We start from the raw sequence: 16,865 nt of genomic DNA on the forward strand, positions 1-16,865 counted from the left end.
GGTCAAGCAGGTTATCCCAAAGCCTAAATGGTGAAGGCACGGTCATCGTTAGATATAAGTTTTGATTTATGTAGCTTGAAGCTATATCGTCATTTTTAGAGCACCAGGTGTGCTTAAAAAACATAACAAAATTAGAACTCTTAACCTTATTCTTGCCGCTGAAGAGTCACCAAGAATAGGATAGAGAGATTTTTCAGTTAAACCCAAATAGGGAGCACTTACTATTCCATGCATGTTACTGAATTCAGCAGTGTCGGTCTTGAAGTGAGAATCACGGTGTTAGTAACTTCAGTGTCATTTCCAGTTTATTACTTTGATGAGAATAAAATCTTCACAGTATTTTGAAAGTTTCAGCTCCATTAGCACGACCATAAGAATTCAGAAATAAAGCATGATTTGAGAAATTAATTTCCGTCCCATTGGAGTTTAATGTCTCCCAATAGCCCTGATCTCAAATTAGAAAAATATCTATTGTGAAAATTTTTAATTTTGCAGAATCAGTGAAGGATTGTTGTTGTTGTTATTTGTTGTTGTTGCTGTTGTTGTTGGGGGGGGGGGGGTTGTTTGTTTTTGTCGCCTATCTCAGCCCCCGGGATAGGCGACCGGATAGGCAGTGGACAGCTGCGACAGCTGATGGCGAAAGCTGTGACAGCTGATGAAGCGGGTTAGGAAGATGAATGAGTGAATGAATGAATGAATGAATGAATGAATGAGTGAGTGAGTGAGTGAGTGAGTGAGTGAGTGAGTGAGTGAGTGAGTGAGTGAGTGAGTGAGTGAGTGAGTGACAGAATGAATACAGCTTTCATTCATTCATGGATTTTTGATTTATTTTTTTTCACTGTGGAATCCAGAGAGAATATTGCAAAGAAGCTATTTTTACGGAATTGAATACGTCCCTCATAAGTACACAAAATACAACGGATACCGATGTTAGAACAAAATCCAAACCTGGCAGGGGACCCGGGTACCGGTACTTTATTGTGTCTAACCTGCAGTGAGCCGCAGTCTCTCTTATTTTGAAAGTACTGAACCGGTAGTTATCTGGCAGCTAGGCTAGGTGTGTAAAGTCAAATTTAAGCTACAGTGATGCTCAGGCGCTATATACTTGCCTAGTATTTTAGCCTAACATAGTATCCACTTCTTATTCTTAATTTGCGCAGTACTGCTATGTAGTTTTAATTTCCCTGCCTCACGACGGAATTTTTTCGTGGGTGTTCAACCGCAATTGCAAGAGGAAGCTCTTGTTAGCCATTGTTTTTAGCCAATGAGCTTTAAGTTACCAAAGTCTGTGGTTCCGCTCCTGCTCGGTCTTGTCATATAACACCTGGGTTGCAGGTAAACATGATTTTATTTTTCCTCCATTTGTACCAGCATGCTTTCATTGATGTAATGTACAATACTGTGCGACTAAGCTGCTGCACGCAGGGCTGCACTTGTCATTAAACAGATGGAAGAAGGGAGCTGCGGTAACGCTACCATTGTTAGCCAGCTAACGGCGTCTGAATTACTTAAACACATCGATAGCAGCAATAGACTAAAGAAAGCAGTTATTACACAGATAAAGTTTAAATGATAGTTAGTTTGCACGTGTGCAATGCTTTGCTTAATTAATGTGCAGCTAGCTATTACGATTCAAACTGATTTCCGCTTTGCTAATGACAGCTAAGGTACCGTCATTGTTTTTTGTTGACTGTCTATAATTAACGTTTCTGTTGCTGTTTGCGCGACTTGCTTTTATTTTATTGTGCATTGGGAAAGTCACAGTGTCAAATTATGTTTAAAAAAAAAACGAGAAGGCTGCTGAAAAAGGTGTAGCATTGACCATTTCTGGTCGCTCAACGCTTACTAGACCTAATTTAAGATATAAACAGAAGTTCAACATGGCGCTTCTTATGCCAAGATAGAAGGACATGGAGGCAGAATTATCGAGAAATGTTTGCAAATACAACGTTCCATTATTGGTACCCATCTTACATAGAGGAAAATTAATTGGAGCGCATTTTCTGTATGTTGCTATAAAGCTCTGTTTACATTTGTTGCGGGATGTCACATTTGAACACTAGTCTTTGTACTTCAGTATCTGTATGTCTTTCTATTTCCATGTACTGTGCATTATAACGTTTTTCCAAATAAATCCAGTCTATAATGGTTGCGTCTTTGGAAGATACGGGTACTCAGGGCTATCCGCGGTAGAGCACCGACGCAGTGAGAGACAGCTGTCAATGCAGTTCAATTCAAAAAACTTTATTAGTACCCAAGAGGCAATTGAAAGCACATAAAGCAGGATAGGTGTAAAACATACAGTGTACGCTTAAACAGTGTAAACATAAACAATAAACATAAATAATAATTAAACAATAACATATCTATAAATACAATGTATATGTTAAATGATAATTCAAACCCAGTTATGTCAGCCCACTACTGTAGGTGGGCTGGAATATGTATGATGAATGTGTTGCATAAGTGCTCGTTGTAAGTTCATTATTTTTCATGCCTATCAAGATTGATTGTGGTGCTCTGTACTTGTAACATCTATTGTATGTTTACTTGCTCTAGGGAGAGGGTTCCCTCATCTGTCTCTCATGGAGGTTTCTTCTTTTTTCCATGTATTGCATTTTTATGGAGTTTTTCCTCCTAGTTCAAGACTTTAAGGATAGAGGGTGTTAGATTGTGCGCTACACAAATAAAATGTGATTGTGTTTATTTTGCAAATGCTGCTGCATCTACCATTAAATGTCAATGTGCAATAATATCAGCATTTAAAGTATATTGCAATAGCAGTCAACTTGACTGTTAAAGTAATATGACTATAGCAACTTGGTCTTTTACAACATATTCACTCATAAAGAGACCAGAAGAAATTCTATGAGCAGCACAGAATAAACTTTAATGTTTACATTTAATATTCTCACTCTTGCTTGTCGTCCTTACTTTTAAAACGTAATTTCTCTTGCACTGGACTGTGGGTATTATGCATATCAATATAATCAAACAAACAGAACATTTTACGTACATTAACGTTGTGTTTTTTCTCTGCAGACATGCCAAGTCTTAAGCTGATATCTGCAACTGACACACAGTACAGCACATCTGTGCTGAAGTCGATGAATGAGCAACGAAGCCATGGATTGTTTTGTGATGTCACCATTATCATACAGGACAGGAAATTCAGAGCTCACAAAACAGTTTTGTCTGCCTCCAGTGTATATTTCCACCAGCTCTTCAGTGTCGCTGGACAAGTGATCGAGTTAAACTTTATCAGAGCTGAAATCTTTGAGGAGATTCTCAATTATATCTACAGCTCCAAGATTTACCGCATCCGCTCCGACATGCTTGAGGAGCTCATTAGCGCTGGACAGATTCTGGGAGTCAAATTCATCGCAAACTTGCCAACAATATTGTCCCAAGTTAAGGGTCTGCCCGGATTATCTAAGGAAACAGAAAACAAAAGTGACGCACCTTCAGAATTTATGCCGATCATCACAGAGTCATTCTCAATATCTGCCGAGGAATTCAATCAGACAAGCAAAGGTTCGGATGATAATGAGGATTCTGACAGTGATGTTTTGTTTGTCTCAGAAACGGAAGCTCAAACCAAAACCAATCAGAAGGCTGGGTCTGGTGAAGTTGTTGATTTGGATTCAGCTGATTCAGAAAATATTGCTTCAAAACAAAATGAAGAATTAAATTCAGGCAGTTTAAAATCTGCTGAGAAAACCCAAACCCCATTAAGTCCTTCTGTGGCAACGCCCACCGTTGCTCCTTGTCCAAACCCCATTTTGCTCAACAACAGCCCCATGCGAAGTCCAGACAGCAGCTCAAATAACCCGTCTTCCCCTGCTAAAGTTTCCTCGGAAAGTACTTCCACACTTCCAGTCAAGGCAAGCCATTTCATTCCTGAGCCGCCAAGTGCCTCCCTGTGCTCTGAAAACACCGATATCTTAGGAGTCCACAAGAAGCAAATCTGTACCTCATCTCAGCAAGGGGATTCCAAAATCACACTTTTGGATTTGTCTGAAGGGCCAACAAATCAAATTAACATTCCCAAATCCCCCATAGCAACAAAAACGACAGTTACACTCAATACAGCCACAGAGATTGATTCAATTTCATCAGGCTGTAAGGTGTATGCCAACATTGGAGAAAACACATATGACATTGTCCCAATGAAAGAGGATCCAGGCGAAGGAGGCTCTAAGGTCAATCTTAAAGGGAAGAGGTCATTAATGGCAACACCTTTGAAACCCTTAGATAAAACAAATGCAACACAAACAACCAGCCCAAACAAGAAGAAGTCAAAGACAGAGCTTGAGGATCACTATGAGCTGATAATGGATGGCAAGACTTTCTATGTGTGTATTGTCTGCAAGCGCCCCTATGTCTGTATAACGAGCCTCCGCCGCCACTTCAACACCCACTCGTGGGAAAAGAAGTACCCATGTCGCTACTGTAACAAGGTCTTTGCTCTGGCAGAGTACAGAACTAAACATGAAATCCACCACACAGGAGAGAGGAGGTACCAGTGCTTGATATGCAATGAAATGTTCCTGAATTACCAGGTCCTGTCCACCCACTGCAAGCAAGCTCACAACCAGGATCCCAGCGGGAGGAAGGAAAAAGATGACACCAACAACAACTTATACCGATTGCTGCCATTTAAATCAGTGCAGATGAAGCCTTACTCATGGACTACTGAGGGGCAGGGAGTCCCTGTTATATCTGAGGATGGCAGCGTGCATCACATAACCACTGCTGGAGAAGACATCCACTCCTCTACCCAGACTAGGATGTTAGACTGGGATGACATCTTTGTTGACCCTAACGCCCACATGTCACATGACACGCGACCAAGGTCAACCATGAACACTTCTTCACAGGCAGCTTCAGAGTTTGACTTTGTTATACCAGAGACCTACTGAGCATCACTCCTAATTCCATCACCTGTGCCTTTTAAGTGCCCGAATTAGGGTTGGGTACCAAACTCCACTCTGATTTTAAGGGTACAACATTAAATTATGTCGGGACTATGGAGTGCCAATTAGATAATCAAACTGCGCACAAATTTTAGTCTGAGAGCTGATCTGGGTGACGGAACTTAAATTATGATATTGTCACCATGCAAGTGTACATTTTTAAAAGCTCAGCGTTGAAGAGTTGAACTCTGTGCAACAGAATTTTAGATTAAGCATTGATGACTTTATTAAAACCATGTACTCAACCAGCTAATGTAAATTGTTGAAGGTAACTGGGCTTCTTTATGGTCTTAGATGATGATGAGTATTTCTACATTACCATTGCACACGTCATTTACGCAGAGCTCTTCACTGCATCCTAATTTACTCACTACCATTTATGTATTAAGTATGCTAAAGTGGTATCCAAGAATTTTAATTATTCCAGAATGTGAAATGAAACAAAGTACATGAAATGCATAATAATTGTGGGGAAATACTCAAGTATGGAAGCACTGTGGTGGTCACAATATAAGTAGGTGATACTTGTGTTTCATCTTAGGATGGGACACTGAATGCCGGCATATGGGTCCCCATTAGTATTTGTTATGAAGATGTTGTCATACAGTTCAATACTCGCACAATAATTTTCTTCATTTTTGTACAGCTAGTCATAAATGTGCAGATTGAAGTAGTTTCTCGCATCACTTCTGAGATTTTCTCCTTGGATGTCATGACCTTGTCACAGCATATTACGTAGGTATACATTTCTGTATACCTACGTAAAGTAACAGAAAAGAGTATTGGTACCAGTAAGGAACTGTCATAACAACAACCGTCATCACTTTGAAAGTGGATGGTACCCAACCCTAACTCCAACCATTTCCTGCTTGGTTTCATTGCAACAGTGTACTTCTGCAAAGCTTGATTTTAGTTTGAGGTGCAGTCAAATTAACCAGTTAAACATATTTAATCACTTAAATACATATTGCGTCTAATATGACAAAGATGGTGATAATGCATGCCAGAATAATTTTGGAACCACGATGGGAAAAGTTGAATTTGGATTAGTGTTATCAGCTGGAACCAGCTGGAGGTGGCAGGAAAACGGGAAGCAGATGTTTAAATATGTTGTGTTGGCCTCGTTGAAAGGGATAGGGAGTAAACGGTTGCAGGACAGAAATATAATGTGACCATACCTTGATTAGTGTTACTCTGCATGAGTAACAGCCATGCAACTTGGCACTTATTGGTTAAAACATCTTACATGCATTAAAATCCCAGAGAAAAAATAAATTATGTGGATGGGTTGTATTCACAAATGATTAAAGAAAAAACATCCCAGAAGATGGGGGAGGGGGAAGGATGGAGGATTTGGGCGGAAATTATAAAGTATTGACTAAAAGCAGTAATGGAAGGGATTGAAAACTAAAACACGAGTGCAATGTGAACATGCCTCAGCAACAAAATTGTCCCATCAATACCCTAACTGGCCATGAGTGACACTGCACACCACATCAAATAAAATGAGACAGGGGTGACCTTAAAAATGTGAAGGCTCTGTTGAAGATTGTGTGACTAGGATGTTGTCCGAGGGGGTTGGTGGGGAGGGGGTGAAAGACATGAGTTTTGTGATCTGATCATTCCATATTTCACTTTGTGACTTTTGAACTTCATTCTAGTACAAGAGAATGTTAAATTATGATTGAAAATATATTTTCGCGTTTTGTGATTGTTGATCCCACATGTGGATGTTGTGACATGGAAGCTATGTGATGATATGTTTCAGTGGTTGGAAGAACAACAGTTTTTTTTCTGTCCATCAAATGCTTGTTTTCTTTTGATACACATGTATAACTTTATTTCCTATGGTTGCCATGTTATTTGTTGTATTAAATGTTATTTTGCTGCCATAATCTGACAGCTGCGTAGTGGAAGATAGAGATTTGGCAAACAGATGTGATGGTAGCATTGGTATAAGTTGAGGGGTTTATCAGGTCCTACATATAGCACTTAGAGTTGGGTCTGTGTAATATCTTTACTTTTTCACTTTATTTCCTCCATGTCAATGTAGTGGTTGGTCAGTAAGAATTTTTTAAAAATGTAGTGCTAACTTGGAAAGCTATGTCATTCAATAAAACCATGCAGGCTTAAGATTAATAGTGGTGTGTGTTATGTTCAGTGTATATTAATTTAATCTGTTTTTGAAGTATGGCAAATAATTTTTTAATTTAGGTTTCTATTTGTAGATAAAATTAAATAACTCTGTATTTTCTGTCTGGTAGGATTACTGTAAGACCAATAAATTATTCTATTACAATGAGTTTAATTGTCTTACAGTATCACGTGCTGTTTCAGCAAAGGGTATATTAAAAATGGTCACAAAAAAGTTAAATATTTGTACCAACTAAAGTCAGTTTAACCTTATGTATAAATGTGTACTGGTGACCATAATAATGGTAATGTTACACAAGGGTAGTCTACAGCCATGCTGGCCGTGGTGCTGTGTATGTTGTGTTAACATGCTAACAATTTAGAATCATGGCTAATTACCTAATTTTTACGTGCTGTATGCAATCATACAAAACCTAAGTTTATTGAACTTAAAAATTACAAAAATGTTATATGTAAAGTTAAATGATTATTAGGTTCAAACAATTTTATCCTTACAGGAGATATGCAAATAGCACCAAACATCAATGTAATCCATCCAGAGGATGAGGAAAAAGGAGGAGGCAAACAAGAAAAGTCCCAGAATGGAAGAGGTCAGTAAGTTGAAGGGATCAGAAATGTCACAACCAAATTTATTGACCTGAATGTCTGAGATATTTCCTTCTCGATCCAGACAGTGAAATGGGTGTCACTACTATTTTTATAAAAACACACTGAATGACAAAACATCTTTAATGGTGAGATAAAAGGAACTGACAATCAGCCCCTGAGAATATATTATTTAAAATACAAAAGCAGTGATTAAAGCTAATGGTGGGCTACGTTCATGCTCTTTCTTTGTGAGCAACAGTTTCTTTTTGCTTTACTTTTCATGACATCCTGTCAGTGAATCCAGCACTGACTGTTTGCTACGCATTACTGATGTTGTGGAAGCACATTTCAGCATACAGGTGTGATATAACTGGTGGAAATACAATAAATAGTGACTGGAAGGTAACTACTAATCATCTCATCTTGAATACAGCAGAATATGTTGTTTTTCCATAAACAAAGCTCTGAATTGTTCACCATACACTGAAAATAAATAAAGGAATCAGACATCAATCATTTGTATACCAAATGTTTACATGCTGCTGGAGCATCTGCATGTCACACTGCTGCACACACATTATGAGCATGTCACACCACCGTTGCTGCTAACCATTCCTCTAGTATTGTACAGCTGCACTACTGATAGCTAAATAATTGTCTGACTGGATTTACAACTGTACCCTGTGCAATTTTCTAGCTGCTCCGATTTGGAATAGACGTTAAAGCTTTCACCTAACTGCATTAATCTCACAGAAGGCTTGTGGCTGTGGCGTGATCCAACAGCCAGGGTGTGTAGTTCAGGTTCCACTCAAGCAGAACGCATTAACAATCTGTACTAAAGAGAGATGAACCTGAAACATGAGAAAGTTTTTATTCCTGGCCAGAGTGAGTCCAGATGATGCAGCACAGGATGTCTGTTTGCATTAAGGCAGTTGCATGTGTAAACAGCCCTGGAGTTGTCGTCTCTCTTGCTGTGCATGCACACAAAGACACACACAGTGCACACATGAGTGTGACTGGAGCACAGGAAATACATCCTCCTTTGAACTCAAAAGTGTTGGCGTGCTCCGTGGGAGATCCTGTTCCTCACTACCATAGCTCCAGAAAAGTTTTCATGAGGCCATGAGGACTTAAACACTCTCAGTCCGCATCTGTCAACACCTTCCAGGTGTCGTGTCACGGGCTGTACGGTGGGGGTTTCTCGTCAGGATGATCGTGAGGAGGGGAGTAGCGTGGAGGGATCATCGTGGGCCACAGGTGACTGGCTCCAGACTGGGAGTCGTCAGACAGACCAGAAGAGTCAGGGAACAAGTATGAACCCTGCTGGAAAGGAAACGGTTTTATTATAATGACATGGAAAATTTAATGACATTATAATGACATAAGTACTTGGTTTCAGAAGAAAAAGGACTCATTTTACTCATTTGGTAAAACACAAGACAAAAACACAAATACATATTAAAATTAAAAAAACAATGCACAATTAAAATGCATATTAAATTCTAGGTTTATTTTAATTTTAATGTGATTATATATTTAATATGTGAAAATATAGATAATTATATAATTCTATACTTAGAATTGTGGTACAGTATTGAATAAGTTTAAATACGTATGTCAGTAAGTTATTCAGGATATATTAGTTATGGTTTGCCATAACTAATATTATTCAACTTATTATTATTATTTATATATTATTTATTATTATTTTAGGTTAGTCAGAAATGACAGCTGACCACAAGAATTTAATGCCAACAGAACTTTAATGAAATGGTTCAACCTTACCAGACATGACTTATGAAACAGCATCCAACAGTAGTCTGTACCTGCTGGTCGTAGGCAGTGTAAGGTGGCAGACAGGGGGCGGTGTTGTAGTAGGAGTTTAAGGAGGTTGTGGGTGGGGGAGGCTCACAGGAGACTGGAGCTGTGATGGCCTCCGGCTCGGATGCACTCTCTGAGGCAGCAGAGGGGGTCTGACAAGGACATGGAGAATATTGATCTGTTGATTCATTGATTCAAACACCAGATAATTACATAGAAAAAAACCAACAAATTTATATAGTCTCATCTTTCATTCAAATCATTCCACCTACCATGTCTTTAAACCCCCCCAGCACTGCAGCAGTAATGATCCCCAGAAAGAGGGCCACAATGTTGAGGATGGTAGCGGACCATAGCAGGTGATAGAGGTGCACTACGTCCTGGCAGCTCTTCACATCTGTGTATTCGTGGTAGCCTCCGATCACCTCTACACGACTAAGCCAGAGGGCAGGACAGGGGTGAGGGGGGCACAATGAAGTCACAAAAGTCACTCACAAAGATGTTTCTCATGCTCACTAACAGACTTTGTGCATTTGTAATGAGGACATGGTGAGAAACATGCAAAGGAAGGGAATGTACCCTAAAAAGACAAGCAGCAATCAAACAGAACTTATTGAAAAAAACGAACAAAAAAACACACAAAAGACAATGTATTTATCGTCAATGGCCAATATGGTTCTAGAAAAGGGGGACCTACTTCCAAATCATGGATGATTTCCTAAACTTTTTCAAAACATCTTTATTCTGAAGTCCCATAAGAGGATGTTCTCTGAAACAAAGGTTACAGGAAATAAAACATTCTTCTAAAACAATCAATGCAGTTGTAGTTGAGCAAAAAAACGGAAAAGTCTCCTATTAAAAAAAAAAAAGACACAAAGTTAAAAAATGTAACCAACAAAAGCAACATGGCCAAGCAAGTAGCCACTGATTCAGAAGTTAAGACGAGGTGCTTGAACGCTCAGCGTACTCACTTCCCACAGTTGTAGAGGTCGCAGCAGTAACACGTGTTGCTCTTCACACGCAAGTTGCAGGATGTCCGCGAAGACGTCTGACAGGGAACCTAAAAGAAAAATGTTATCATTTCAGAACGAAGTCTGGCTCTGCATAATGTCTGTTATTTAGTTCAGAATGAATGACAGGTCAAACACTTCACACCTGAGTTCGACATCATAACACATTAGTCAACAGAAAGTGAAATGTGCGATTCTTACGTTGCGATCAGATGCAGTTTCGCTTGAGTGAAACTCACAGCGACCAGCGTAGAGAGGCCTGAGGTCCTGAAACACAATGTATATATTAACAACATACACATGCAGAAAAAACAAACTGACCCAAACTGAATTCCACTGATTACACTGATTAGGAAGGCAATAATAGAAGTCACATAAGATTCAAATTTTTGATTTGGGAGGAAAATAATCTTAATTTTGTAATGTCCTTATTAAATACTGAATAGCATAAATAATGAATAGCATACATTCGATGGACACAGGCAGATAATTGCTGTTGCACACTATGACAGTTTGTACAGTAAAAAAAAAGTTGGTGTACAATTTTTTTTTAAAGTAGATATTTAGTGAGCAGCATCACTAAATTATGTTGCATTTCCGAAATTCTCTTTTAACCATTCTTTGTCATGTACAAAAAATGTCCCTTTGCTCTAAATCCCTCAGCCAATAAAATGTTAATGGGGCTAATCTCCCCTTTCACCTAGCCATAACTTATGTTGACATGATTGTTTTAAGAGTCCATCAGTGGTTATTTATTGTTTTATGTACTACGTATAATGGAGAATTATACCCCTGCACCTCAAAATATATTTGTCTCACCGAGGACTTTGCAGCAGCTGCTACAATCTGCAATATGTAAGCAATGCTCCTGCACCAGGGCATACATTTTAGTATACATCTTATGCATATAGATTGCATTAAGCTTTCATGAGGATGGCATTGATTAATACACTCACTTTAATTCAAGACATAAGTGTTATCCACATTCATAATTTATGATATTAGTTAAATAAGTAGAAGCTTACTTACAATGTGCCTCGCGGCAAAGACTCCATCAACAATAGCACAGCAGAAGGCCGCCACCACTCCAAAACTGATGAAGACAATCGACGCCACTAACTGTGAAGGGAGAATGAAGCTTCATCATTCTTCACAAATGATTGCCTACAAACATGCATTATTATATCCCGCTTCAAAGCGGTGATGTAATAATGCAATTATAATACATCACCGCTTTGAAGCAGGATGGAATTAAAATAAGCACCAATTATTTTTTTTTTTGTCATATAGTCCTTGCAGCGCTAAATACAAATGTAATAACACAAAGGTTGTGGCCTTCTCATACCTCAAACCAAAAGAAATATTAATAAAATCTAAATGCTATGTAACTGCTTTTTATGGCAAACAACAGATCAGTCACTGCATGACTGTACATTTCATGGTTCACTTAGTTTTAACTGCCTGAAAATCCAGGCATCCAAGCTCGACGGAACTATGGGAAAAAGGTGTCACAGTACACACTTAATATTCATTCCAGAATGGCACGTCCCACCTGCTCCTCTCATCTGCAGTTTCCTTCCAAACATACCAGTTCAGACATATGTGCTCCTCCACTTACACCCTATTTCTATTCCTGGTTGAATCTCCCCTGCAGGCCGGGATACAAGCTCACAAACCTGAGATCCCTCAGTCTGGGTTATAGCTGCTGTGTTTACTATTAACAACCTAATCAACTTGTCGTGAGGTAACTGGGTCTGATTCGCAGTCTGATGGTAGCACTCTGAGACTGTAGAGACAAGGAGACATCAAGCAGTGAAAGTGATCTCAATGCACAGAGGTAATATCAACACACTTACCATCTGCCTCTTGTTCTCTATCAAATGAGCGCCTATAATTCCCAGAAAAGAGCCAAACCCCAGCTGAAAAGACAGAAAATAGATGTTAGGACACTTAGATAATTTGACTTCACTTTCATAGATGCCCAAATAAAATGCGTAATAATTCACTTTAATTGGAGGATTTGTGTGATACCCTCAGCCCTAAGTCGGTATTCAACGTTCATTTCTTCTTTGTAAAATTCAAACTATTTGAGGATGCTTCTAAAGAAGCATCTTTAGAATTGTAGCTAACGTTTTGTGGCTGCTTCTCTGGCAGCCCAGGAATGTTGAAAGCAGAGCACTCTGAAGAAAACACATTTATGGGCTGAGACACTTTACCTCACTCAGCCTCTAATGACACTGTTACTGAATAATGAATGTGTACAAAATTCCCCACTCAGAGACTTTCACTAATTATCGTCTTTTCAGCCCAGAAATGGAAAGAACTCACTGCAAACAGCCACATCTCTCTTCTTATGGAGTCTAATAGTGAGTGGGTTTGCTACGATGCTTCTGCTGCTGGTGCAACCTGATGCGACGGTGCACTCACAATCACTCCTGGATAGTAGCCGCCCACCGTGATGTTCTGCGTCCTGGTCGTCGCTGCCAGGCCAAAGATGAGGATGAGGACAGATACAATGAGCAGCATCACCGTCACTATTATGGATTTTCTTTTCCTCTTCTCAAAAGAGCCTGCAAGGCAATAAATGAATCAGCAGCGGGACGTGAAATTAGAACATGAGACCGTGATTTGAATTCACTACGAGCAATGACGTTAAGTAAAGTAGTTAAAGAGACTTGTGACCAGACTGGAATGTCCGCATAATACTTTAGAAGTCCTTTTTGGACTGCAATAAGTAGCTACAAATGAATCATTCAAAGAAACCAACTTTAAACTGCAACACCCAGCACCCTATCAATGAATTTAAGGCCATTTTGTACAGCGATGGATCTTGGGCCAACAAATGACTAATTGAATTTAGAAGAGGATCTGGGTGTGGATACAGATTATGGATCACGGGCCTTTTTTAACATTTCAGTGTCACGAATATAATAGTGTAATAAATCTGTCAAAATCCAGACACCCTGCCATAGACAGCTCATTGTGAACTGGGTGGAGTGAAAACAACAGTTGACGATCTCCTCACAAGGGGACCCAGGCAAACTCACCAGAGGAGGTCTGCTGGTAAACACTTGTTAAACACTTCTTCTTAGAGATATTCATCATATAATACAAATAAAACCGCCTTAAGTCAGAGCAGAGAGACGTTCCTTCATGAGCTCCTCGCTGTTAAACAGTCTTGAAATATTTGTAAAAATTTGCGTGATTACAATGCGATGATATCATTCTTTCTTAGGGAACATCTTGATTTTGGTTCCAAATTGTAGATTTATTGTTCTCGTGCTACTAAATTCTGATTGTCAAGCATCAGCAAATTAAAGAAAAAGTCTCTGTCTAATCACATCACTATAGTTCTTGTCTCCACAGCACACATTCATTATTATAAAACCACAACTTAGGGATTTTATGACTTGTTTTTTTCTGTGTTATCTGGTTGTCGATAAAAGCAATAAACATTGTGAGGCTAAAGGGGTGAGTTTGTTGAGTGAATACTTTTCGAAGCTGGGAGTTCTATGTGAAAACAGGGAAGAGTAAATATTCAAGTGTATCCATCCATTCATTTGTCAACCTTCCAGGGTCACAGCAGGACTGGGTCATGGTGGGACTGGAGGTTGCCCCAGTTTAGCGACAGGCAGGGGAATCACTTGACAGGTTTCCAATTCATCACATCCACAACACGTAAATCACATCGTACTACGGACCCAACTGAACCAAATCTGCTTCTTCGGCTCTTATGTGACAAAGGTCTATATTTTCATCACAGTGCATGTGAACAGCACCGATCTGACTGTTTCAATTCTGATTTGAACCATTTTTAAATGGTGTCTTAAATGAGTATCTGATTCCTTTTGATGTGGTGGCAGTGTGAACGGTCTCACTGAGCATGCTCACATCTCTGTTACATCATCGGTATTGGTGGACAAAGCCAAATATGGAGGATCACAACAACAACAACTATGAGGATAGGGACTTAATAAGACTGTTCCTTTTTACATGCTCGCCCTTAATCTAGAAACACTGCACTACTGTGTGCACAAATAAATCAAGAAATAAATGCCTGCACCACTCCTTTATTTATGATGACACCAAATCGAATTTGGTGTTGTTCAGCTTTTTTTTTTTGGATGCTGGTTCTGGTACACAACTGATCACGCTGATCAGATCCCTCAGATGTCACATGCAAAGATGTACGAGGAAATTTATGAGAGCTATGAAAAGAGACGACAACGCGATGGGGGGGGGGGGGGTCCACGTGGAAAGGATCAGATCGATGAACCCAATGCTCCACTACGGAACCCATATTCAAGCACAGTCCAGATCTGACACTGACTGATGAACGCAGACACGGATGAGCCATACTCACTATATTCCACACGATAAAACACATTAATGAAACACTCTTCTGAAAATGAATTATTTGGCCTCTCTTTTCATAAAGAGACATTCTGCGGGATTCCGCCTGAATCTGCCGGAGCCACACGTCCACGCCACCGGGTCCGCTCGGCGCTGCCGCACCTGCAGTGACGCGCTGCGGCCCGGACCAAAGAAATAAATAAAAATAATTATAAATGAAAATAAATCCTGCTATTTTAAGCCGGAGTGAGGATAATTTAAACATTAAGATTCAGTTAAAAAGCTATGATTTACTTGAAGACGCCGTGCGGCAGACGCGCCGCTGACCTTCCGTGTACCCACCGGTGCTCGAGTCGGACAGAGACAGTCCGCTGGACTGGAGGCTCGGAGCGGGAGGCATGACGGCCGGAGGACGTTAGATCCGCCTGCCGGTGAAGAAACGGCAGCGATCGACTCTCAGTTCGCCGCACAGCTGACAACTCGCCGTGCAAAACCGTGAGCCAACGTGGACAGTCGCATTCTCTGACAGCGGAACCTCAGCACCCTCTCCTCGGGTCCGCCTCATTGACACTCCCGCGGCGGTAGATCCGTCTGTCGGTGTCGGTCCTCCCGGTGCGTCGGTCCCGGACGGTGGGTCTCTCCTGCTGCCGTCGGTCGTGTGTGCGCATGTCACTCGTTTGCTCAACAACACACGGACCCTAGGGTCGTTCCTCGTTGTGGACTCGAGGTAGAGTAACGGTACTCGCACCGTTACACCGCCACTTCTCCGTTACAGGCCCGTCGGGACAGGGGCCAGGGGCGGATCGACCAGTTTCCCCCACTCGGGGGCAACAGAGGAGGCACAATTTTAACTATTTTTTAAAGATGTACTTACATTTCTCTCCTTCTTTCCGATTAAGTATGTGTTGTAAAACGTATGTAATTTTAAGGTACGTTACTTAAATGAAATCTATCTGTCTGTCTGTCTGTCTGTCTGTCTGTCTGTCTGTCTGTCTATCTGATGGTGACCTGGAATGTGATCAGAATAACTGGTGATTGGGACAAACATGGAATGAGCCAAGGCCAAATTTTGTTTAAGTTCTTATTCAATATTGATTATGTAGCTATTGGATGTAAAAAGAAAAGAAAGAAATCCTTTGTTTTTCTTACTTGACAGGCTTTTGCACCTGGAACACATTCTAGTAATGCATGCTGAATAGGATTTACAACTGACTTACAACACATCCCACTTGTGAGTGGACTGCAGGCTGTGATACTAAATATGACAAATATAAACTAAATGTTCTGATAACTAACACTAGCTCATGCAATTTTTTTTACATGTGCTTTTATTTGAAAGTGTTGTCTCAAGTCATTAAACAATCGTTAGCTTGCAACTTTCATTGTAACTTCATTCATTGTGTGATAAAGAAGAAATTAAATTTGCAATGGTTTCATAATTTAAGTTGCTTTTTGTCATGTGGGACAGGACCGTCCCGCCCCCCCAAAAAACAAACAAACAAACAAACAAACAAAAAACTGTAAACTATCAGAACATATGCTTAATTTAAATTGCTTCAGGTCAGTTTCAGTGGAAATGATGATGTTAAAAACCTACACTTCATGTAGTGTGTGTAAAGCACATTTCATGCAAATACAGCAGGAATTCCAGAGGGGGGAAAAAGAGACATGAGAAACGTCAACCTGTGTCCCAAAACAGCTTCATGTCTCCCTTCACTGGAGTGATGGGTGTTCTACACACACAGGTCAGGTTTGGTGTGTTTAGTGTCGTTACCGGCAGGAGTTGCTTTGGCGCAGGTCGATCTTAGAGCGCCACCATCTGTCTGAAGCGCGGAGTGACGTGAAGTATATTCGGACATTTGTGAATTATCTAATACAGAAACAAGACAAATCTCACAGTACTTTTTAAAAACACCTTCTGTTTTGCAATCAACCGAACCTTAAAAGTTTTTTTTGGGTCATT

The 16,865-nt window shown here is 40.1% G+C and overlaps 2 protein-coding genes across 6 annotated transcripts; one reads left to right on the forward strand and one right to left on the reverse strand.

The window, feature by feature from the left end:
• Window positions 1–1,072: 1,072 nt before the first annotated feature.
• On the forward strand, window positions 1,073–7,158 carry zbtb33 (zinc finger and BTB domain containing 33). The gene is made up of 2 exons (XM_068325624.1): window positions 1,073–1,335; window positions 3,043–7,158. Exon 2 carries the CDS (start codon window positions 3,045–3,047, stop codon window positions 4,920–4,922), a length of 1,878 nt encoding a protein of 625 aa, XP_068181725.1. The 5' UTR covers window positions 1,073–1,335; window positions 3,043–3,044; the 3' UTR covers window positions 4,923–7,158.
• Window positions 7,159–7,841: 683 nt separating this feature from the next.
• Window positions 7,842–15,671, reverse strand: tmem255a (transmembrane protein 255A). Of its 5 annotated transcripts, none has more exons than XM_068325644.1 (10): window positions 15,245–15,671; window positions 12,977–13,119; window positions 12,406–12,468; window positions 11,579–11,668; window positions 10,751–10,816; window positions 10,511–10,599; window positions 10,237–10,308; window positions 9,812–9,974; window positions 9,545–9,691; window positions 7,842–9,038 (listed from the first exon to the last, which is right to left on the reverse strand). In XM_068325644.1, the coding sequence occupies exons 1-10, from the start codon at window positions 15,300–15,302 to the stop codon at window positions 8,895–8,897; spliced, it is 1,035 nt and encodes a 344-aa protein (XP_068181745.1). In that variant the 5' UTR covers window positions 15,303–15,671; the 3' UTR covers window positions 7,842–8,894. The 5 variants fall into 5 exon arrangements, with proteins under 5 accessions (XP_068181745.1, XP_068181744.1, XP_068181747.1 ...); XM_068325643.1 differs by having other exon boundaries at window positions 7,842–9,041; XM_068325646.1 differs by having other exon boundaries at window positions 9,504–9,691.
• Between the last annotated feature and the right edge of the window lie 1,194 nt (window positions 15,672–16,865).

Source organism: Antennarius striatus, chromosome 10 (genome assembly GCF_040054535.1).
Source record: "Antennarius striatus isolate MH-2024 chromosome 10, ASM4005453v1, whole genome shotgun sequence".
NCBI lineage: Eukaryota > Metazoa > Chordata > Actinopteri > Lophiiformes > Antennariidae > Antennarius > Antennarius striatus.

Bases quoted from the DNA above. Each gene is read 5' to 3' on its own strand.
- zbtb33 (XM_068325624.1), top strand. From the start codon at position 3,045: ATGCCAAGTCTTAAGCTGATATCTGCAACTGACACACAGTACAGCACA.
- tmem255a (XM_068325643.1), bottom strand. From the start codon at position 15,302: ATGCCTCCCGCTCCGAGCCTCCAGTCCAGCGGACTGTCTCTGTCCGAC. The intron at 9,692-9,811 runs GTAGGTGGAATG...TGTCCTTGTCAG, and splicing joins TGGGGGGGTTTAAAGACATG to ACCCCCTCTGCTGCCTCAGA. The intron at 9,042-9,544 runs GTACAGACTACT...TTTCCTTTCCAG, and splicing joins ACACTGCCTACGACCAGCAG to CAGGGTTCATACTTGTTCCC.